Here is a 24,170-nt window from a genome sequence, read left to right as displayed (position 1 = left end):
GCAGTGCGAGCCAGTCTTAACACGTATGGTATGTTATTCATGCTTAAACAGTGTAAATTCAGGCTTATATCATTTAAGTCACAGTCAATGTTTAGGGCTGCAACAACTGCCGAAGACATTGGCAGAAGACAAGTTAAAGGAAAAAATTCATGTGAATGGCAAGCATGAGTTTGATGGAACAGGTAAGTTCTACTTGCTCATTTGCAGATTTCAGGCTTGCGTTACTGTATCGCTTACATCATATAACATCATATCTACCATGCTACTTTATGCATTTAAAGTGTTTTGCGTCACCTGGAAGTGTGTGAGGGCTGTACACTAACTAACATATGCACTCCTCACAGTGTGTGTCACTTGAGTCACTTAATCAGAAGTGCATCATACAAACTCAACCAGGCGCCAAGACAGCCGAGAGACAGAGCACAAGACTTCAACATTCCCATGGCCTGACTTCAGATAACATCACCGCAATACAAAAAAAACACCTAATTACACAAAAAACAACAACGCTTGTTGGGAATACTGATAAGCTGGTAATTATTTTCAGCAAGACTCCACTATTAAATACCTAATTTAATTGAAACTGAAGAATTAACACCATCACCATTACGCTTCAAATTGAAATTGAAAATACACTCAATGGAAACGCATAATTTCGCAAAAAGTCCCATATATCGTAAAAACGTTTTTACGCTCACATAAGGTGGTATTTCAGGCAATTCAAAAAAGGAATATTTTGCAAAACTGCAATAGAAACGTTTTTCCGTATTTACAGCTCACTTGGCACACGTAAAAGTCACATGATCATTCTTTAATGTACAATAACCTCCAAGAAACACCTAAAACGTGGTTGCTCACAAGTATAAAGGGCTTTCCTTTCCATTAAAGGGGACCTAACACACAGTTTCACCCAATCTCAAGTTAATCTTGAGTACCTATAGAGTAGTGAAGTGACATACAGCCAAGTATAGTGACCCATACTCGGAATTCGTGCGCTGCATTTAACCCATCCATCGTGCACATACACAGCAGTGAACACACACACACACACACACCCGGAGCAGTGGGCAGCCATTTATGCTGCGGTGCCCGGGGAGCAGTTGGGGGTTTGGTGCCTTGCTCAAGGGCACCTCAGTCGTGGTATTGAGGGTGGAGAGAGCGCTGGACATTCACTCCCCCCACCTACAATTCCTGCCGGCCGGAGACTCGAACCCGCAACCTTTGGATTATGAGTCTGACTCTCTAACCATTAGGCCACGACTTCCCCTCGTAGTAGTACTGCATCCATATCTCCAAAAAGTTTTTAGTTTTATCATATTTAGAAGAGAAATATAAAGCAGTACGATTCTCTCCGAAAAAAAAGCCGAGCTCCTGGAGGCGCGCCGTGGGCGGAGCTAAAGAGTGACAAGCACTTGCGACGATCTCTAAAGAGTGACAAGCACTTGCGATCTCTTAATCGCATTTGATGCCGTTTCACGTACCATCTGCAGTTCTGAATCATGACCGGGATCTTTTATAGCTGGGACTGCTCCATCTTTCAGTATTAAACGATGTGCAAATCCAGCGTAGAACTGGGCCTTGCTTATAAAACGTTCATCAACAAACACACTTGAGAAACTCCGTTGCTGCCCCGAAAAACAAACGGCATCCACTGTTCACGTAACGCTGGGTTCTTTTGGGAAGCTGAACAAGTTTCCCTCACAACCAAAAACACACTTCTTTAGAGACATTCTCCCTGAGCGAGTCCCGTGCAGTGCTGCTGAATGAAACGCGTTTATGGGCACGCTCTCGCTCTGGTCGATGTGTGCACGGGCGCACTCTTCCGGGAGAAATGCCCATATACGGAGTTCCACCGCCGTATACGTCAGCAAGAGCCACGATCGGAAAAAACCTCTCCGAAACGTGTACGACATCAGTTAATGGAAACACTGTCATTTTGCAATAGTTTTTAATCAACATTTAAAAAAATATTGCAAAAGTTTTGCGCAAATCTGTAATATCTACTAATATACACACTGATAACATTGACTCCATTTTATTCTAGTTTTTGCCCACATTAATGCATTTTTTTGTGGCCGGGAAAGTCCAACTTCAGTAAGTTTCCTGAAGATCTATTTCATGTGATGTGGTTGTATGTCCTTCTGAGTACATACTACACACTAAAGATGGCATCAAATGTAAACACATTGACTGAATTGTTTTTGACACAAGTGCTCGCATTGTTAGGTCTCACTGCATTTCAGTTTTGTTTATGCCCATGCTGGCATGCATTTTGGCCGCCTTGAAGTGCGTAGGATTCCTCTAGTCTTTATCGAGCAGGAAAACAAGGGAGGCACTTAATCAGTTAAACTGACTCATCACTGTTTGAGCTTACATCTGGTAGCAGTCACATTCTGCTGAGCTCTCCTCTGGAGTGAAACACAACATTTGCATGATTTTGATATCTGTCAAGCACAACAGCATCCAGAGCTCTGTAGTGATGAACGCGCCTGCTGGCACTGATACTCAGACTGGTGCCACGCTGTCTGTGAAGGCCAAGAGCAGGTCTAGAGAAACTGTAAGGGAACTTCAAATGCATCACTGAACCAGGGTTCACTTAGAGGAAGAATTAACATTACGTCCTGGAAAACAGGCAGGATATTGTGGAGAATCCACCAAGAAAACATCCTGGACACAGAAGAACTAAGGAAATCCTGTCCTTTACTCCACATACAGTCAAAATGATAACAATTCAGCACCTCTCCCAGTTAGACAGATTTAGCTATACTGACAAAAGTATACTATACCAAATTTTCAGGAACTGATACCAATGCCAGTGGAATGTCACAACTCCCAATACCAACTTGGACACCACAGTATAAACTAATTAGGCAATGACAAGTAGAAATAACAGAGTTTTGGGTGGATAGATTTTTAATGGATGGAAAGAAATCTCTCAGATTTGATTAAATATTCTCAAAATATCTTGGATATTAGAATGTTCTGAAGATGAACTAATTATAGCCATCGAATTTGGTCTTTTATTTATTTCTAAGTTGAGAAAACCTACTTGGTTTACATTGTTTAGCGTGCACAGTTCAGCACTATTAATTCAATTAGTTCAATAAACAGATGTATTCATTTTGCTTCAGGCAAAATAAGTTCATCTACATTACAAGCTCTAGAGGATTTTCACATTTTATGAAGCAAGAAAGTTGATTTATGCTCGGCTTTATCATCATGAGCCCGTTACAGGGTTGCAAATGTAAAACAGAACTTCGAGTTTAAGCCAGAGTTTGATGATGGGAAAGAAGCATTTTGTCTTGGTGGGAAGAAAGCCTTTAAAGGGCTTGATAAAGACTAGTGTCTGCATCCGGTAAACATTTCCCTCATCACCCACCAATCCCCTGCTGATTCACAACTTCATGTCTAATTCCATCATTACAACCAGCTGGCACGCTATGGTATACTAACAAGACAGACAACACTGAAACGCACCCGCAACTGCAGTTTAGACATTCATAGTGCACAAACTCACTGAGTCCTTTCCCAAAAACACATGCACACACACAAAACAGCATCATTTAGAACAACACATCTGGATAAATAAACGTGGAGCAAATCAGAGCACTGGAGCTCTGCCAAATTCCCAATAAGCCTTCACTGGAAACTAGAAATATGCTATTCAGCAGAACATGTCACTGACTCAAACTTTTGTTTGTGATTATCAAGGAACATGTCCTCAACAAACCTATCTGAAATCAAATTTGGGAATATTTTTAGTAAATACGTGTAAAAAAGGAATTTTCAGGTTTTAATACAAGTTCAACCAGCACATTTTTTTCAGCTTTTTCCTTAAAATAAATAACTTGCAACAGAAACAAACATTCCATCTGGCTCAATATCAGAAACGTCAAAGCTGTATTTATGCTCACAGCTCGTCACTGTTTAACTCATTGCTCTCTGCCAACTGCACAAGTGGTCAAATGCACTTTGATAAAAATATGTGCATTATGAGTCCTTTAAAGGTGGGGTATGCATTTTTTCAAAAACACTTTAGAAAACCAGTCGGGGCCAAGTACCAAAACAAACTTGTAGCCAATCAGCAGTAAGGGGCATATCTACTCATGATGCGAGGAGAGAGCGCTCAGTGCACATGACAGACATTAGCCGAGCCGAGCGATGACAGAATGATAGCGGATAAAAAAAAAAAACAAAAGAGGAAAACGCCTGCGGAACAAAAGAAGGCTTATACACCGTGTCTACACCAGACGCGACAGACACCACTGCACCAGCTCAAGTCTGTCTACACTGGTAGACAGCGAAGGCAAGAAGTAGGATCCGTGTAAATACCGGATCAGCTTTCCAGCGCTGGAGAGAACTCAAGGAGCGGGAAAGCGTGCGATCGGACGCCGAGGTTGCTTTGTTTCTTCTCGAACGGTGAGTAACATTGTTTTTGCTTTGTTTCACAGAGCTATCGTTGCCTGGTTTGCGTACGTATGTGTGGGGCGGAGCTATCAAAATAGGGGCGTGTTTGTTTTGGTGATTTCAAATGTCAACATTGGCTACAAGAAATCGCTTACCCCACCTTTAAGTGGAGTTACAAATAGTAATTATGAGCTCATGAATGACCAAGCAAACTTGTACTTGCAGTGGAAAAACAAATAATTCACAAGTTACCGATTTGTGACGACATAAAGGGGCATGTTGATTTGAAAGATGGCAGAAACACTGATTTATAATAACCCTAATGGGCTTCATGTGAATCGTTCATAAAGCTGTTGACACCGAATTTTATATTTGTGGAAATATTCCTGTTTTCAAAATGCTAGTTGGTACTAGGGATATGCGAGACTTGTCAACTAAACAGAAATGCAGCAGCTGAGATACTAGTCGAAACGTAATCATTTAAAAAATACATTATTTTGGATATCAGAAGCAGAAAACAAATTAATTTCCTTTCAGCTAAGATCTTGCAAGCATGCTTTTTCTTCGAGTCACTAGCTTCGGATTCAGAGAAATGCCAACTTGCAAGACGAGCAAAATGTGGGAAGTGCATTTACCAGTTTAACGGGGGAAACATTATGAATGAAAGGGAACTGACCTTCTTCAGGAACGTTTTGTTGACATTCTTTCCATATAATGCCTAATAAAATAGTGTTTATAAGTGCAGCACTACTTTGTTTACAGGGGAAACCAAGGTAACCATTGTATTTCTGCTTGTCCAAAATCGCCACCTAATGTCAGAGAGTGAATCTGCATTCATATTAATCTCATCTGTTGCCTTCGTTGCCAATATTTTAACCGTATGATGGAAAATAACATCAATTTGGATAAGCTATCTGGAATTTTTTTGGCATCAGCACATTCGTTACGCTACAGCAGAATATTATTGTAATATTATGCACTTTGTACTGTAATGTTTTCTCACCTGTGAATGAGACATGAGGCAATCTGACAGAATTGCATTCAACCCTCCACCAACATCGTCTCTTGTGTTGCTGTTAAGCCTTCATGTTTTGAAGGAGGCATGGCTTTGGAGAGTGATTTGCATGGAGGGTTAGATCTTATGTTTTCAAAGCTAGCTTGCTATTTCTAGCCTTTCCAGCCTTTAATTGCAAAATACTCATCAGCTACATGCCACTGGTGAAGAAGCTATGAGTAAGGAGTTTCTCTCACAATAAGTGGGCACTGTTTGCATTTCACTGAGAGATAAAGCAGTAAACACTGGTAACCTTTGGGAGACTCCATTTCAACAGCGGCTTGACACATTCAGACACTCTGGACTACTCTCCTGTTCACAGCCTGTGCATAAATCAACAGGAAATGAAGTAAATGCATCTGCTTCCTGAGCATTGCTGTACTCTCATTAGTGCAGGCTGAGCAGCTCTGGAGATATGGAGTGCTATGGAGATGAATCAAATCCTCTGAACCCTAGTGGGTGGAAAGCGGAGGTCGTATGCGGTGCTACAGGCTTGTTCTTTAACACACTGAATTCTCTCAGATGCATACACATCCTGTGCCCGTGATGAACCCACAGTAAACAGAAGGAAAATGTATCCACTGCTGGAAGCATTACAAGATTTTACCCAAAACTACATTTAAAAAAACATGAATGGGCTTAACAGTTGATGACAAATTACACCCTACCAAAAAAGACAATATGGACAAACTGTCTTGACGAAATAATGCCAACACGTGGGAAACACTGGCAATATTTCTTTATAAAGGCGCCTGACCACAACTTGGTGTCTGTGATTAAATTGAGCAAATGTAGCTCTTTCAAAGATGTTGACTTTGCAAAGTTCTCTGCAGGTTTTTTTTTTTGTGGGAACAGGGTCTTTAAGGTGAATATTGACATTGTCACTTTGCTGCAGTACTTCGTATTGTCTGGACACAGTCCGTCTTCATGGATGAAGTCTAGCCATTCTTTGCGAACACAGGCATAATCATGAAACACCAAACCAAATGGGCTGTTAAGGTTACAAATGCTACTGCTAAACAGGCTTCCATGATTTACCCCTTGTTAGAGGTCTAACAAGTCACCCATGGCTTGTTGAACAAACTAGTAACTACACTGATACACAAACTAGATAATACAGACACTAAAAGCATAAGAAAATAATAAATCACAGGATTTTTTATATAATGCATAGAGTTGTCCAAAGTACCAGTACTTCGGTACCAAGTGGACCCTGAAATTGTAAAAATGTGACAAAATCAGCATCACCAGTAGAACCAAGTACTGACTCTATTTGGTGCTGATTGGCATGCAGTTCATACAGTGCCATGCGTATTTGTATTTGCACTCTAAAGAGCACTGAGCATTGTAGCCAGTCTGTTAAGCTGTTGAAATGTTTGTATCGAAACAACACTAACCATGAAACAGAATAAAAATGCAGGTTGCAAAACATTTTTTTAATTTTTTTTTAGAATTTAGTACTTTTTTTTCGTGCGAGTCATTTTATAATATAGGTATACATCTCAGTAGCTTTAAATTACATTTAAAATAAAACTGCATTATCAAAAAAGTACCACTAGTAAAGCAGGGACATTAAATAAGGAAATAAATACGGTCAATCTTGGAGCAGCAAGACCCTAGAAATGCTCGCTGAGTCGGCAAGATGGGCTTTATTTTCTCAAGCAGCCATGAGTCAGTGGCATAAACGGACCGACCTCATTACTTTTCAAGAGGTCTGTCTCTTCCAGTCGTTTATTATTCCTTTCATGTATTCGGATAAGCATTGCTGAGAGCACGTCAGTCCTTTTCATAAAAACCTCTTCCTAAGAGCTCCTCAGTATGTAGCTCAATGAATTACAATGAATGGGACAAAATAACCAGGCCCACGTGGAATCCGAACCTTAAGAAAGCGCCATGGGTTTTCGCAAAACCGGAACACCAGGCGTTCACAAAAATCTAGTAATGGTCTGCCCCTTTCGCACGCTTGTTCACCAAATATTTGGTCTAATTTGATTATGTTCTCAGCTTCCAATAAGAGCAAGGCTTACGTACGTTATTATCTGTCATCAGTAACGCATGGATACGCTGTTTCCGTTCAAATCAGCGTAAATAAACGTACAATACGTATCCATGCATTACTGATGAGTAATTACATGAGTAAGTAATGACAGAATTTTCATTTTGGGGTGAACTAGCCCTTTAATAGTATATTTTAAAATAAAGCATCATGCTGTAAATTTGCCTTTATACTAAAAGATATCAACACTTTTACACGGGGCAAAAAAATGCATCTTCCACTTCAAGGACTGTGCCAAAATCACCAGAAAAAATTGAAATCTCACCTTAAAAAGAAAAAAAAAAAAGTTCAGAAGAAATCTGCCGATTTCCCACTCAAAATCAGTTCTGAAAACATCCTCCAGTCCAAAGTTTACACTTTCATATTTTGTCCTCGAGTCAGAATTCTGCATGAGCAAGTGCTTCAGAAACAGTGGGAGGAAGTGGCATTTCTCGTCAGGCGCTTATTTTTCTGCAAACAGTACTGTTAAAACTGCCGTCGACACCTCTAAAACGAGCTCCAAACAATCAGCTCCCTGCCTGGAGAGTAAAAGGAGTACTGTATGCTGTCACACGGAGACAGTGAGCCGAATTAATCATTCCTCTCACTCCGAGTGTTTCTCGGGGAATAAAAGGCTCGGAGGGCTTTTGTCATTTTGTAAATGTCATGACCACCAACTCGTGTTTTGTCCCTGCAAGCTCTTGGGTTCTCAGTCACGGGTTGAGTTTGAAGGTCTCCGCTGCATAATTTTCTGTCTTTGCCATGACTCCTGCCTGTGAACTGTAGCTTTCTTTTGAAAAAGTGAACAAATGCAAACATACCATCCCCTTACAGCTGTCTCACTGGCACCACAGATGTGAATCAGAGCAGTAAATGCCAATCAAATATATTTCCTTTTTTTTCAGCTAGGGTTTGAGGGGACAGACTGGCCGTTTGTCTGGATGGCCATATTCCTGTCAAACAGTATAATGAGCCTGAGATGAGAGCAACAGGGAAATGAGGTTTAATTGCCCTTACTGACAGGCCTGACAAGGCGAGAAGGCATGTTGGACCACACTTTTAAGTGACACTTTTAAAGACCTTTTTTGTCTAGTATTTCATTTAGTAAATGTCAGGGCTAATTACTAACCAATGCTGATAATCTCATGCATATACGAGCACAGACTTATAAGTATTACGTGCCACATATACCTGTATATATAAATCATTTTGGACATCTAAATTACTTTACAGCTGTTCTTCCCCCTGCTGATGTTGTAAATGCGAAATCCAGGGGAATTTAAAAGGCAAGCATTTTCTAAGTCTCTGCAGGTGGACTCATTAAAAACGCTCCATATGCACAAATTTCCTTTAATAAAAATGAAGATTTTAAATTTCTTTCCAATATGGAAGTGGTGCTTGTCTGTGGAAATCTTGCTTTCACAATGGCAAGGTGTCCTGAGAGTTTTAACAAGCTGGTATGTGGTTGCTTTCTAGGCCATGTCAAATAAGCCTTCTTTATAAATGTTTGATATTTTAGTCTCTCTATATATGCTTGTGTCCCTCCCTCAAAGCAAGTAAGGGAATCTTACCACCCTTTATATTGTCCATCAGGGGAAATTTGTTCTAACAACAAGCAACAAGATTTAAGGGATCGTTAAAGGAACAATTCACAAAAGAGAAAATCTTATAGAACAGATGTGGAGAAATGAAGTGAATGGGTGCCGCCAGAATGAGAGTCCAAACTGCTGATAAAAACATCACAATAATCCACACCACTCCAGTCCATCAATGCCTTGTATAGCGAAAAGCTGCATGTTTGTAAGAAACAAATCCACCATTACAATTAATATAAAATTTAATTTAATTTAAAACTGTTGTTTCTGGCTAAAATATTTCTGGCCATAATAACACTTCATCCAGTGAAAAAGCCCATCTTGTGTTGTCTTCTCACATCAAAATCCACCAACCTTAAGCAATATTATGGATAGAAGACTCATATTTTAGCCAGAAGCAACAGTTTTAAGAGAAAAACATGTTATTGATGGATTTTTCTCTTACAAACACACAACTCTTTCACGTCACAAGATGTTATTTGATGGACTGTAGTGGTGTGGATTGCTTGTGGATTATTGAGATGTTTTTATCAGTTGTTTGGACTCTGACGGCACCCATTCACTGCAGAGGATCCATTGGTGAGCAAGTGATGTAATGCTGAACTTTACCAAAGCTGCTCCCATGAAGAAAAACTCAGAAAATTTGTATTGTATTGAGCGAACTATATCTGTAGCATAACTAGTGTGCGACAAATTAAGTGCCAAAGCTGAATAATCGAAGTAAGGGTTTTATTTGATTCAAAAACTATACGCATAATAAAAAGACAACAACCTTTTTTGAACTGTGTGAAAATGTCTGTGTACCCATCAACACAGTCAAAAATAAACAAATAACGACAGAAAAAAACCTTCAATGCAACCATTTAGTCAAAATGTCCAGAAGTAGATCAAAGATCTAAACAATGTCTCGTCAGCCAATTATTCTGCCTCATTCTGCTCATAGACCACATCAAAGAGAGGGCAGGGACTCTACAAACACTAATGATTTTACCATTCACAGGAAGGAAACAATCTGACAATGGCTCACAAAGGAGCCCATTCAGTTTACTGAATTGCATGCAGCCACGTACTAAACAATGAACTCGAAATTCTTCATTTGGCAGCTAAAAGAACAATCTGACACACAAACAAATAAACAGACAAAACAATTCATCTATGAGGGCTTTACAGTACTGTTTTCATTAAGTCATTCGTTGACGAGGGCATTATGTTACAAAGTGAATCAAACGTTACAAAATGCACCAAATAATAATAATAATATAAGCATTAAGTAGGCTATACAACCCTCCAAATAACTAAATAGCGCATACAGTAACGTACATATTGCATGTAAAATTAAGTCTGTGTGTGTGTCGAAACGTTTGTGTTTATCAATTGACTTTACTAAAGAGTCTGGAAGATCTTTGAGTGTGTGAGCTCTATCATCTACTTTCATAACTAATTTTATAACAGCATAAAAAATTATTGCAAGATGAGTGTGTTGTGTAACTCTTATTTTGAAATCTATACTGAGAATTACCACCGAGAATGAGAACTACAAACAGACACCTGGATACATTACAGTAATGAGAATTTAGTGTGGTGGGTGGAGGGTGTAGTGCAATGTGCTAAATTGTCATTTAAATAATATCAAATAATACAATGGATCTTAATGTCCGATTAATTTACTTTATGAAAAAAAATATAGAGAGAGAGAGAGAGAGAGTGGTGTGAAAAGGTGTTGGCCTCCTTCCTGATTTTTTTTGCATTTTTGTCACACTTTAATGTTTCAGATCATCAAACAAATTAAAAATATTAATCAAAAGATAACACAGGGGAAGTCGTGGCCTAATGGTTAGAGAGTCGGACTCGTAATCGAAAGGTTGCGAGTTCGAGCCCCCGGCCGGCAGGAATTGTAGGTGGGGGGAGGGAACGTCCAGCGCTCTCTCCACCCTCAATACCACGACTGAGGTGCCCTTGAGCAAGGCACCGAACCCCCAATTGCTCCCCGGGCGCCGCAGCATGGCTGCCCACTGCTCCGGGTGTGTGTTCACGGTGTGTGTGTGTGTGTGTGGATTTGTTCACTACTCACTGCTGTGTGTGTGCACTTGGATGGGTTAAAGGCAGAGCACCAATTTCGAGTATGGGTCACCATACTTGACAATACGTCACGACAAGTCAACACAACATGCAGTTTTTGAATTAAGTTTTTTATTATGAAGGGAAAACAAAATCCAAACCCACGTGGCCCTGTGTGAAAAAGTGCTTGCCCCCTAAACCTAATAACTGGTTGGGCCACCCTTAGCAGCAACAACTGCAATCAAGCGTTTGCGATAACTTGCAATGAGTCTGTTACAGCGCTGTGGAGGAATTTTGGCCCACTCATCTTGGCAGAATTGTTGTAATTCAGCCACATTGGAGGGTTTTCGAGCATGAACCGCCTTTTTAAGGTCATGCCATAGCATCTCAATAGGATTCAGGTAAGGACTTTGACTAGGCCACTCCAAAGTCTTCATTTTGTTTTTCTTCAGCCATTCAGAGGTGGATTTACTGGTGTGTTTTGGATCATTGTCCTGCTGCAGAACCCAAGTTCGCTTCAGCTTGAGGTCACGAACAGATGGCCGGACATTGTCCTTCAGGATTCATGGTTCATTTATCACAGCAAGTCTTCCAAGTCCTGAAGCAGCAAAACAGCCCCAGACCATCACACCACCACCACCATATTTTACTGTTGGTATGATGTTCTTTTTCTGAAACGCTGTGTTACTTTTACGCCAGATGCAATGGGACACACAAGTTCTACAGATCTATGCACAAAGGATGCACTGATCAGGATTTTTTTGTGACCAACTCCAATTGTGGTTTTTTTTTACATTAAAATGGGCCGATTTCCATATTCGTTGCCTATTTATTTATATTCATTTATTAATTGTTTATTTTATAAATAATTGTTTATTTTGCTCTGTTACTGGTCAAACTAACCTTAAGCAAACAAACAAAAATATCTGCAACATGAAGCAACTGCACAAAACAAAAACATCAGACAAGCTGAATAAATATTTTATTACTCTTTATTATTAGTGTTTTATTACCTTAATTATATGTCTGCACTATGGCTGTACTTTCTGCACTGAAGCTCCTGACACCACAACGAATTCCTTGTGTGTGTAAACACTTGTCAATAAGTCTCTTTCTGATTCTGATGAAAAGGCAAATTCACTTTCTGACAGCAGGTGGTGCTTATAGAACAGCAATAACAATATAGCGTTTTCGTCAGTACGTCATGAATAGAATGATGCATCAATTTTACTGTCGGGGATTTATCATGTTGTGCCGCATCCCCTGTAGACAGCATCATTATAATAGGTTCTATATTCTATTATTTCTCATCACGCCGGGCCGCTTGTGTCCAGAGTAGCTCAAGTTTTGAAAAATTGACACTTATGACTGGTTTTGTGGTCCAAGCCAGGGTCACATATATGTATGTGAGAATAGAAATGTATGTATGTGAAAGGAGAGTGTAAGTGTGTGAGAGCACCAGAATGAATTAAGGCTTGTACGGCCTCTCATGTGTGTATATACATATATATATATATACACACACACACACACACACACACACACACACACAGACATACATATACACATGCGTATACACACACAAACACCATGGAACAACAATGCCTACTCCAGACAATAAGAAAGCCTCAGACAAGTGGCCTAAATGAATTCGATAGGAAGCATGTGTTAAAACTCCTTGCGCTGGATGGCTGAGGAAAGACAAAGGAATACGTTCATATGGCCGCTTGTTTTAGCACCTGATTCACCGCTGGAGCATTTGACGTGTTAGAAAACAACACAAGGCCAGCGATTCTTGCTGAATTGAGTGGATTGTGCTTGAACCCCTGCTGACCCACTTACTAAGCACTAAGCAATCACGCATGCTGAACAAAGAGCAGCTGTTTATCAACAGCCCGCTTGCACATGGACATCCGAAGGCAGTCATGGGTTTAAATGTTTAATAACGGTGTAGGTGTCCTCGCGGCTGCGAGAGCCACATAAAACTGCTACATGACCAAAACAGAGCAGTTGAAGAGAAACTGCTAAAAACGATCTCACATAAGCATGTCTTGAACTTCATTCGATTGAAGCAGGACATGTTTCATATTTCATTACAAGACCTATTTGTGTGCTAAAAATTATAAATATTTACAACAGACTACACTATATTGTAAAAATGGAAAATAATAGTAATAAGTCATTTTAGTAATAAGGCCTGATATTAAATACTAAATATTGATTTTATTAAATAACAGATGCTATATAGGAATGTTTTTTTATTATTATTGTCTTTTATTGTGTTAGCTGTATTTTTTTATCCAAATCAAAATAACCCAATACAGTTTGATTGAGATTAATTGGAATGCACAATGAAAAAAAACATGACTTTTGAAAATAAAAAAATGGAGTTATCTATCTGTCTCTCTCTATATATAAGTTATAGGGTTCATGTGATATCTGAATGCACGTGAACTAATGATCTGTTTTGCATTATATAATCATGTTTCTTAATGACATTAATGATAAAATGCATCTTTATAACCTAATGTAATCTCAGTAGAATCTTGTAAAAATCTTGCCAAAAAAAAAGTTTTCTACTGAGACTACATTAGATTATAATGTAGGTCTACGAACATGAAATGTTTGTTTAGAGATGCAACCAGCTCGCAGCTTTGCTGTTCCCAGACCTGAAGACATTATAATACAAAGTTATTGATCTCATATCTACCTGCTGACTCGCCGGTGTTGATCCAGTCTGGATTAGCGATGCTCGCTATGGCAAATATATCCGCAGCCAGAAAGAGACATCCTGAAATAATGGTGAGTTTATCCATCTCAGGTGACCTGGAGTCTGATACAGGAGTGAAGAACGGAGCTAATCTCTCTCTATCAGCAGCTATCAGTAAACAGGACGGTCCCTGCTCGAGTCTGACTGCATGATATAGCGAGATTTGATATGGCTTGGAGTCCAGCAGCCTTGGAGAACTAAACAAACTCCTTAAAGATCAGGTTGTGTGCCTGATCTTCCTCCTGATACGAGCTCAGGGCTGGTGCTCATCCTCCTCGTATAGTGACTGACTGCGGGGCTCTTCTGTTACTAGCTAACTTAACTTAGCAGGCTACAGATCCTCGCGGGGTGTTTGCCATCCGGAGGGCCTGATGCCGCTCGCCGTCCACATATCCATCGCGAAGAAGCTCTCGACTGCGGGAACTGAACAGCGAATGCGTTAAGAGAGCGACTCAGAGCCGTAGAGGGCTGTTTTCATCGACGGTGTTTCCGTCCATCTTTCTCCTCAGCTGTACGCGCATCTGCACGAGCGCCGCCGCATCTTCCTCAGAAACCCGTCAAAATCCCGCTGTGTACCGCGAGCGGTCGTTAAACGGGTGTGTGTGGACGGAGAGGGCCGCAGAAGCATGAGAAACAGTGGTGTGTGTGTAAACGCAGCTCTCGCGTCTTTTCCAATGACATCAAGCGAAAACCCCCACGCAGCGTCTCTCTCTCGTCAGACACAACAGGCCTGCGAGATCTCGCTCAGTCGCTCTCGCGAGACTCCGGTCCGGGTCTGTGATGTGTGTGTGTGGGCATCATCTACATGCATGAGTGCTTCTATAATTACCCGCTTAATGCACGCAGTGATTTCAAAATGCATCGCTACAATATATGTGTTCTGTAATACAGAGAAAGGGATCATGATATATTTATTAAGCCGTGGGGTATTAAAACATATAAGGACCAAAAATGTATCAATGCAGGTGTTAATTCCACTCATGAAAAGAGATCAATTCATGCGTATAATACAGAAAATAAATAAATAAAAATTGTGTGAAGTCAAAAAAGCAAAACAAAACATATCTTTAACATACCCTCTATCTTTCTTTCTATAATTCATACACATCCTTTCCTTAAACAGAACCACAAATGAAAAGGTGGGCATGTTTTTGTTGTGCAGCTCAATGTCTCTCTCTGCAGGCTAATGGAAGAACTACCAAAAGCAATGGTTCAAAAACCATGATTCCACAGACGACAGAGGAATGATGAAGCAGACAAGGAGTATTTATCACCGATAGATTTGTTTTAATGAATGTATATCAGATATATAGTGAAATGGACCAAACTGATGCCTCTGCTGCCAGTAAACCGTTACTAAGGACCAGACTTCATGGTGAACTGACCAAAAAACAACTGTCAACAGCAATCAGGGATTCATACGTTTATAAGTTTAAGAATGTTTTTACACTCAAATAAGCAGCTGCACAATGTGTGCACTTTAGACTGGGACTTTCTCTCACAATTCATCAACAAATGGTGTGTTTGCCAGATGTCCACAACATGACATGGTCTTCTTGCTCTCAACAAACTTCTTTGCAGCCTGTGAAAAAAAAGAGATCATCCAACACTTACTGTATTTTTACTGCTTTAACAGTTTCATGAGCAAGTGGTGCTGCTAAAACCACCAGGAAAGCTAACAATCCATATTATTGGGAACACTGAGCATTCATAAATATGTCTGTGATGATTGATTAGTAGTATTTAGGCAGTTTACTTGTAGCTCAAACAGCAACATGGCACTAGCAACATTAAGGCCATGGGTTCAAGTCTGAGCTAACACATAAAAGTAAATTGCTGAGTATGAGAGCCTTCTTTTAAAACATTTTAAAAATATTACTGTCCCCAAACTTTTGAATTGTAATGTACTGTTTTTTTTGGTATATTTGCCTTTATGATAGGACAGTAGTTAGACAGGAAGTGGTAGAAAGGGGGAACAGGATCAGGAAATTTCCACAAGCTAGGACCTGACCCCCGAAAATGGTATAATGAGCAACCTAATAATGCTTTTATAATTGGATTGATGGCTCAATCGGACAGAAAAACCTTTGGACTGATAAATCTTAAAGGTCTATGAAGAGTCAGAAAGCTCTTGGATTTCATCAAAAATATATTAATTTGTGTTCAGAAGATGAACAAATGTCTTACGGGTTTGGAACGACATAAGGGTGAGTAATTAATGACAGAATTTAATTTTTTTAGTGAACTAACCCTTTAATCAAAACACCAGACAGAGCTAAATCCATATTAATTTTCATAGGTTTAAGGCTTAAGAACTGTTCAGTGATGGAGATTTAATATTTTCTTAACAAAACAAAATACTGGCATTTTTAAATCAATGCCAATTACGCTCATGGTGATATTCTCACTCTGGCTTTTCCTGTTTCTTAGGTTTGTGTTGCTTATGAACTCGAAATATTAAGGAAAAGTTAACTTATTACGATTTACATAAATGACTTACTTTGACAACGTCATTGGAGGTCACCGAGTCGATGTTCTGCGTCACAGACTGTGGTGAGCTGTAGGCGCCGCTGCTCAAAACCTGAACTCCCAGCTCCTCCAGCAGACCTTCTGAGCTCTCCAAACACATCAGATAATCGGTCTTCAGCTGGGTCCTGAAAACACAATACCAGGTCCTTCATTCAACTGATGGCAACATTGACAGAAACAACAAACATGACATCAAAACTGACACCATTTACTTTCTTAAAGGAAAAATTAATCGTTGAGCGAATCGTTTGGGAGTAGATTGAGAAAATAAGGTAAAAATAAATGCATATTATAAGACAATGAAAGTGTTTTTTTGACCTTGCATGCATGTCAACCTGTTATTGAGGACTCCCAAAACCAAAATATGAACCTTTCATTACCCATAATAGGGGCACTTCAAAAGCACATTACTCCAAATAAAAAGCAGCACAAACTTGCTTACAGTATTTCTGAACATCTACTGTAGCCTACAGTTTTATAGAAATACTTCCTGATTAGATCAAAAAGCACTGCTTATATAGGAATGCATTATGGGCGTTAAAAGCTTTGGCAGTGGCTTTTCTTTTACTCTGCTGACTGGCCGGTGTTGATAGACTCACTTGGCTCTGGTGAGGTCATCTGCAGTAAGTCTTCCTTCAGCTACAGCCGTCAACTGTGCCATGGCTGCATTGATCACCTGCACACAGAGAGAGATCAATGCAGATGTCAATCACTTACTCACTCCAATGTCAGCATTAATGGAACAGTTTACCCACAAATAAAAACCACAGTCACTGTATGAAAAACAGGTTAAATAATGCCACACAGGTTTAGAACATCAGAATTGACATTTTTGAGTGAGCTAGTCCTTAATCAAACAACTATCCCTGCTCTCTGAACACTCACCTCGCGGGCTGAGTCTGCTTGTGAGATGACATACACTCCGAAGAGGCCGGAGTCAGAGTAAGTAGCACTGAAAGCCGTGGCCTGTGAGGGAGATCAAACAGAAACATGTAAGCTGTAGTGAGATCTAAACATCCGTACTTAGAGGAAAGCGATCACAGATGACGTGTACTCACATCAAACGGCTGTGCGGTGGCTTTGGCGATGCCCTGGCTGAGTTTGCTGGTGATGTTGGATCCTCTCTTGATGTGTGGTCCAGCACCCAGAAGCCTCTGCAGCACGCTGAAGGCGTTGGCCTCCGCAGAGCCCCCCGCGGCTCCTTCACATGCCAGCAGAGCATGCACCAGACCTCCACCGCTCTGCACACGCAGCTCACCTGCACACAAACACCATTTCAATATGATCACCAATTCCGTCAATCTCACAAAATACTGCCAGGTCAAATTTAAAAGTATATATTTTTAAACCCAAAAGAAAACAAAGCCTATTTTATTTTTGGACCATTAGGATTTATTGTAGCGAGACTTTTTTTTTTTTTTTTGTAATTCCCATTACTCTCAATGGTGATACATTTTACACTTTAGATTCTACTTACAGTAAAAATACTTTTACAATGCACATACAAAAGTACTTATATATGACATTTCTATTTAAATAGGTATACATTCAAAGTAATACATCAAATATAACCACAATGTATAAATGGTTAAAATCATTTTATTCAATTTAACATCAATAATATTTCTTATTGTGGTAATAAAACAATTGTTTTCTTAACGGCAAAAAATAGCCATAATTTTCTTTATTCAAAATATTATATTTATTTTTATTAATTTTGCCATAAAATATGACCCAGACATGTTCTTGACCGGTTTTGTTTTCTTATTAATAATTATTCATTGAACAATGGTGTCTGCCATTTTCTATATAACCTTTTGTAACACTGGTAATGTGGTTTTAGCCACTAATTATCTATGGTACAATCACTATAATGCATGGCTCCTCATGACATATTTCTTTATTTTATATGGAAAATGTTTGGAAAGATGTCCTGAACCAGTGACTACAGAATGGAGTGCTTTTTAATTTATCTAAAAACTAATAACTTGCATAAAGTTTTACCTTCATTACAGACACAGATCAGACATTTCATCTCCCTGTACGTGTCATACAGTGTCTGTGTACTCACCGCCGCGGTAAATGGCTTTAGCCCCTGGTGCACCTGTCCCTGAATGTGTACTGAAGAACTGCTCGCCAACATTCTTCAGAGCAGCATGACTGACGCCTTCACAAACACAGATTCAACATGATCACATGTTTAACAGCAGACAGTCACATTCACTCATCACACACAGACAGCCCTGGGTAAGACAGCTACATTAAAGGGGACCTACTTTTATAAGCTGTTTGAACACAGTTGTGTGGCTGCAGTGTGTGAAAACAACAAGACTATAATGTTAAAAATACACCAACTCATTTCATGAAACCAATAAATCATGAACAGTCTCTCCAAACGAGCCGTTTCAGATTCTCCCTCTGTTCACATCACTGAGGGGGAAAAGTCCCACCCATTTGTGACGCTCACTGCCCTATTAGCATAAACACAGTCCTGAGTGAGAAGCTGCAGTCCGCCATTACTGGAGACATATACAATGTCAGCGCCAAAGAGGCTTTACAAGTGTTGTGTTTTGGGATGCACTAATGAACATAGGAGTCACCATAATCTCCCCTCATCTGAGCCGAGGACACTGTGGTTAAATTTCATTTTCGAAGGAAATATCCCGGAAAAAATCGGTAACATCCCCTTTATGTTTAGGAATTAATACCAACGCTTTGTGCGCAAACGACAGCACCAGACAAAGTAAGTATCACACGTTTGTTTTCCAAATTGCTTTTCTGAAAGAGCTTCTTGGCACTCTGTAAGGCATTTCATTATTGAATTCAGAGATGTCATTGTCTAGCTCAGTTTAGTTTAAATAGTATCTGTGAAATCAAATTGACGATAATCGCTAGAAGACTCAAGACTGAAAGAGTTGTTAAAGCTTAGTGATGGTGAAGTTGAAGTCATTCAGCCATGGTGTAGTTTGTTTTTAGCCTACCTTTAGCTTTTTATTTCTGCCAATTTTACTGAAGCTTCAAAATTTAATAAAAGCTGTGTTAATTTGTGAAGATTATCACGTTGAACAAAACATGTAAGAATCATAAACTTTTGCTGGTCACGGAGCTTACTTTCTACAATCATCTAAAAGCCATCTAAAAGTTTTTGTTGAGGTAACAAGGGCGATGCAAACTTCCAGGTTGGCCTCCAAAATTACATGATCATTGCAGCACTCAATGCACATTCATAAGAAAGACTTACCTAATCCAACGAGGGCCATTCTTGCACTGGTGTAATTATTGGCAAAGAACTGTTGCAGCTAGAAAGTGAAAACAGAAAGAGAAGTGTGTTTGCATATGACTCAGCTTAAATAAGGTAACATTAAGAGACAGAATTGTGAAATGATCAGAAGCTGCTGTCAGTCACTTACAAGATCAACACTAAACTTCCCCCCCATGTGGTCTGGACAGTACAGAGAGTTGGATAAAGCGTTCTTATATGCAGCTTCATGCAGCTTCTCCAGAACACCTGTGAGAGACAAAACATCTCATCAGCACCAGATACTGCATGAGCCGAGTCTTCACATTCATTTATATGAATGGGTGTAATGTACCAATCTGTGGACTCTGGTCCGCCACGGCCTTGTCTATCTTGACCCTCGGCCAGAGGTCAGACAGCTCCCAGGGTCTGAAGTCAGGAGCAGTGCTCACATTGACCAGGTACTCTATGACGCTGTCACTGCACAGGAAACACATTCATAATGCACACAATTCACATTTCATTTACAAATCTGAATAATTAAAATAGTGATTTTTCATTTGAATATGTGACACTGGAGCACAAAACAAGTCGCTGGGGTATATTTGTAGCAATAGCCAAAAATACATTGTATGGGTCAAAATGATTGATTTTTCTTTTATGCCAAAAATCATTAGGATATTAAGTAAAGATCATGTTCCATGAAGATATTTTGTAATCTTCAGTGTCACATGATCCATCAGAAATTATTCTGATATGCTAATTTGCTGCTAAACAAACATTTCTTACTATCATCAATGCTGAAAATTGTTTTTACTGCTTAATATTTTGGCTTAAACCGTGATACATTTTTTAGGATTAAAGAATAGAAATCAATAGAAAATTCTAAAGCATTTATTTGAAATAGAAATCTTTTGTAACAACGGAAAAGCATTTACTGTTACTTTTGATTAATTTAATGGTTTCTAGTTGAAAAAAGGTATGAATTATAGACCCCAAACTGTTTAACTGTAGTGTGTTTTATGTACATCAGGTCTTAGATAACACTTCATTTTAAAGACCAATTCTCACTACTAACTTGTTGCTTATTAGTATGCATATTACTAGCATACTGGCTTTTTAATTGTACTTATACAGCACGTTATTAGTACGTTATTCTGCATGACCATATTTTAGATCCCTAACCCCCTACCTAAACTTAACAACTACTAACTATTAATAAGCAGTAATTAGGACAAAAGCCATATTTCATAGTTAGTTAATAGTGAGAATTTTTCTCCAAACTAAAGTGACCGGGTCTCTTATCTACAGCTCATTTACTACAGAGATACTCACAAATCATCCCTTAGACAGTCCAGAGAATACACCATGTGTTCCCTCGATGACGTCACACTAAAAAAAAAAATGTTGAGAGAAATGATTGAGAGCGCAATACATAATGTGTTTCAAAGCAGTTGTATAAATGTATAAATAAAAAATTTACAAATGTGTGACCCTGGACCACAAAACCAGTCTTAAGTCGCTGGGGTATATTTGTAGCAATAGCCAAAAATACATTGTATGAAAAAAATTGAATGCCAAAAATCATTAGGATATTAAGTATCATGTTCCATAAAGATATTTAGTAAATTTCTTACCATAAATATATCAAAACTTCATTTTTGAGTAGTAATATTCATTGCTAAGAACTTAATTTGGACAACTTTAAAGGTGATTTTCTCAATATTTAGATTTTTTTGCACCCTCAGATTCCATATTTTCAAATAGTTGTATCTCAGCCAAATATTGTCCGATCCTAACAAACCATACATCAATGGAAAACTTATTTATTCAGCTTTGTATGATGTATGAATGCATTTGTATGCTTTGTATGATGTATGAATCTCAATTTTGAAAAACTGACACTTAAGACTGGTTTTGTGGTCCATGGTCACATATGAAACTGACCTCAAACTGGCACCCACTGCCTCCAGACCCCGACAGATCCTGAATGCTGACGCACCTTTAGTGGTCTGAAACACAGCACAGATTCATTACTATGAAACCTACAAACCTACCAAAAAATCATCTGCATGTATTATCAACTCACACCAAAGCAAATTCAAATAACAAGTAGTTAACTTGTTTGATTATATGTTTATTAAAACTACTTCTAATTGCCCTGAACATACCAGATTGCTTGCAAGACGCAGGATGTGAGTGACGCCCAGGTTTTCTGCAGTCTCATAGCGACTGCCGGCTTTCACAAACACACCGATTTTCGAGACGGGGGAGTAGTTCTCCAGAGAGGCGACGAGAAGACCGTTGGGAAGCTTGGACACCTACAGAAAACGGTATTAAGTAAGTAAAAGTAGTGGGTTTAAGCAGTGATTTGAACTGAAAGCCTAACATTATACATCCATTCTCATTACCTGGACGTCCTGGGGAGCGAGGGCTGGTGCAGGTTTTCGGGTGACCAGAGGTTCAGTCAATGCCTCGCTCCTCCTGGCGACGGCATAACATCGTCTCTGTGAAAAACACTCTCTGTGAGTAAACAGGGTCTCAAGACTAAAGGCCAATGCACACTGAGTCCGAAATTTTCACATGTTGACAAAATAAATATGACCTTATGTTGTGTCAATCACGTTTACACACTATATTATATATATATTTTTTTTTAAATCGGACCAGGTTCGATTTTCTGTGTTTTCGCATCCGTAGCAAGCATTTTGATAGGAAAGGATGACGAGTACGATACGTACGAAAAATTTCGGACTCAGTGTGCAAGGAACTTAAGACTTGGCAAGCATCACGGTTACTATTGCTCATATTAGTGATTTGAAGAAGCCCCTCACTATAAGTATTAAACTACAGTGAATAACTCATCCTGCACATGAATTACACCTCAAGTAGAGGTTATGCAACTAATTCGAAGGATAAAACAGATGTAAAATAGCCAGTAAGCAACAGTGCCTTCCATAAAGTTTGCATAATCCAGTTTTGTATTCCATTGAGGTTGCAACTCTCAGAGAGGTGTATACTGTATTTGGGTAGTTCACGTATCAATGTCTATGTCTACAGTATTTTTGTGTGTCAACTACATATTTGTAAGTATTTGATGAGGTATTTCATCAACAGATGACCTCTGTAATGTTAAAGATAGACCCTTCACTATACTTCCACTGTATATTTGAGATTTGAAGGCTTAATGTAGCACTAAAAATCTTTCATCATGTCTCTTTCCAGGTTTGTTTTCACACAGATGTGTAAAATGTAATTATTATATTTCTATAATGACTGTAACGATTTAACACGTCATAAGGTCAGAAGGAGGATCTTTACGAGTTATTCATGGTATGTTAAAAGTAATTTGTTGATGCGTTTACACTTTTAAATTCCCTCTTAATGATCGATGGATGAAGGGTGAGTAAAATAATGTCAGCTCATTGTACCCAGTTTTTAAAAATGCTTATTATTGCATTCATTTTGCAGATTGTTTACAGTGTAAACGGAAGTTATGTCCAAATAAGGAAAAAGGTGGATTGCAGTACAAAATTCCCACTGATGAACTTTCCAGTCACATGGGATTAATGGATAAAGACTTAGAAAATCATTTTATAGACACTGTCCTCAAAAAGAATCCTTTTAAAGCCAGAGAAATTATTTAAATTCACTATATAAACACCCAAACTTTGACTTTTTATCAATTCATTATTACTTGATTTCCTTATCAATGTAGACTTCCCCAAACCAGGAAATCACGACTTTAAATCTGCCTGACATTCACAGGTTTTTCAATGACATGGAAACCATGCTGTGTTTGATCCTGGACGAGCAGGCTCTCAGAGACCGGGTTCAAAGGGTCACATGTGTCCGTGAGGAAGTACAGTATCATTGAGCCATGACCTTCATCACAGAAACGCACCAGCACAGGGGTGACAGGCGTTTATTTGAGGTTTTCCAGCGTCCAGCTACGTGTCAAACACCGGCTCATAAATGACACTAGCAACATTAGCCTACAATCCCGTGACCCTAAGAGGTTCATGTGTGTTTGAAACAAGACATGTGAATAGAGAGGAGAAAGCAGCGCAGACTGAGAGAAAGAGGACTCACGGAGAGATGAGTGAAACCTCTGAACCCCGCCATTACTCCGCTTCTCTGTCTCCTTCAGTCGCTGGGACAGACAGCTATGGCCGATCCGAAGACCTACCCACAATCCACTGCGTCTCGACGCGACACCATATATGGACACACCGGAACGACGAGCTGTTTAATATTAATGAGATGCAATAAAATAGCCAAGACGTACATTTGATCAAAATCTATATCAATTAAAATATTTAATTGATAAAATTAATTTAATAAAATTTAATTAAGTCAAAACTGCTTTGTGGGAAAATGTACTTCTTGGCCATGCTGAATGTTCTAAAGAGGACGAAAAATACTTTTATTTTTAATTTACTTATAAGTTTACCCACATTTCACATTTAGTTCTTTTGACTGAA

The 24,170-nt window shown here is 39.1% G+C and overlaps 2 protein-coding genes across 2 annotated transcripts in view; both read right to left on the bottom strand.

Moving 5' to 3' along the window:
* Positions 1-14,673, bottom strand: part of LOC306860463 (modulator of smoothened protein) — a 30,664-nt gene extending 15,991 nt beyond the window's left edge. The window contains exon 1 of the mRNA XM_079402198.1: positions 13,860-14,673. Coding sequence (XP_079258324.1) covers positions 13,860-13,965 — 106 coding nt within the window. The 5' untranslated portion in view covers positions 13,966-14,673. The remainder of the gene's footprint in view (positions 1-13,859) is intronic.
* A 140-nt stretch (positions 14,674-14,813) lies between these two features.
* On the bottom strand, positions 14,814-23,889 carry LOC306869141 (cytochrome b-c1 complex subunit 2, mitochondrial-like). The gene is made up of 14 exons (XM_079415764.1): positions 23,779-23,889; positions 22,098-22,193; positions 21,858-22,007; positions 21,634-21,698; positions 21,022-21,078; positions 20,042-20,166; positions 19,859-19,956; positions 19,690-19,747; positions 18,520-18,615; positions 17,507-17,706; positions 17,334-17,414; positions 17,048-17,124; positions 16,420-16,573; positions 14,814-15,501 (listed from the first exon to the last, which is right to left on the bottom strand). The coding sequence occupies exons 1-14, from the start codon at positions 23,809-23,811 to the stop codon at positions 15,418-15,420; spliced, it is 1,374 nt and encodes a 457-aa protein (XP_079271890.1). The 5' UTR covers positions 23,812-23,889; the 3' UTR covers positions 14,814-15,417.
* Positions 23,890-24,170: the final 281 nt, after the last annotated feature.

This window comes from Barbus barbus (assembly GCF_936440315.1).
Source record: "Barbus barbus genome assembly, chromosome: 4".
NCBI lineage: Eukaryota > Metazoa > Chordata > Actinopteri > Cypriniformes > Cyprinidae > Barbus > Barbus barbus.
This window is presented reverse-complemented; position numbering and strand designations above follow the sequence as displayed.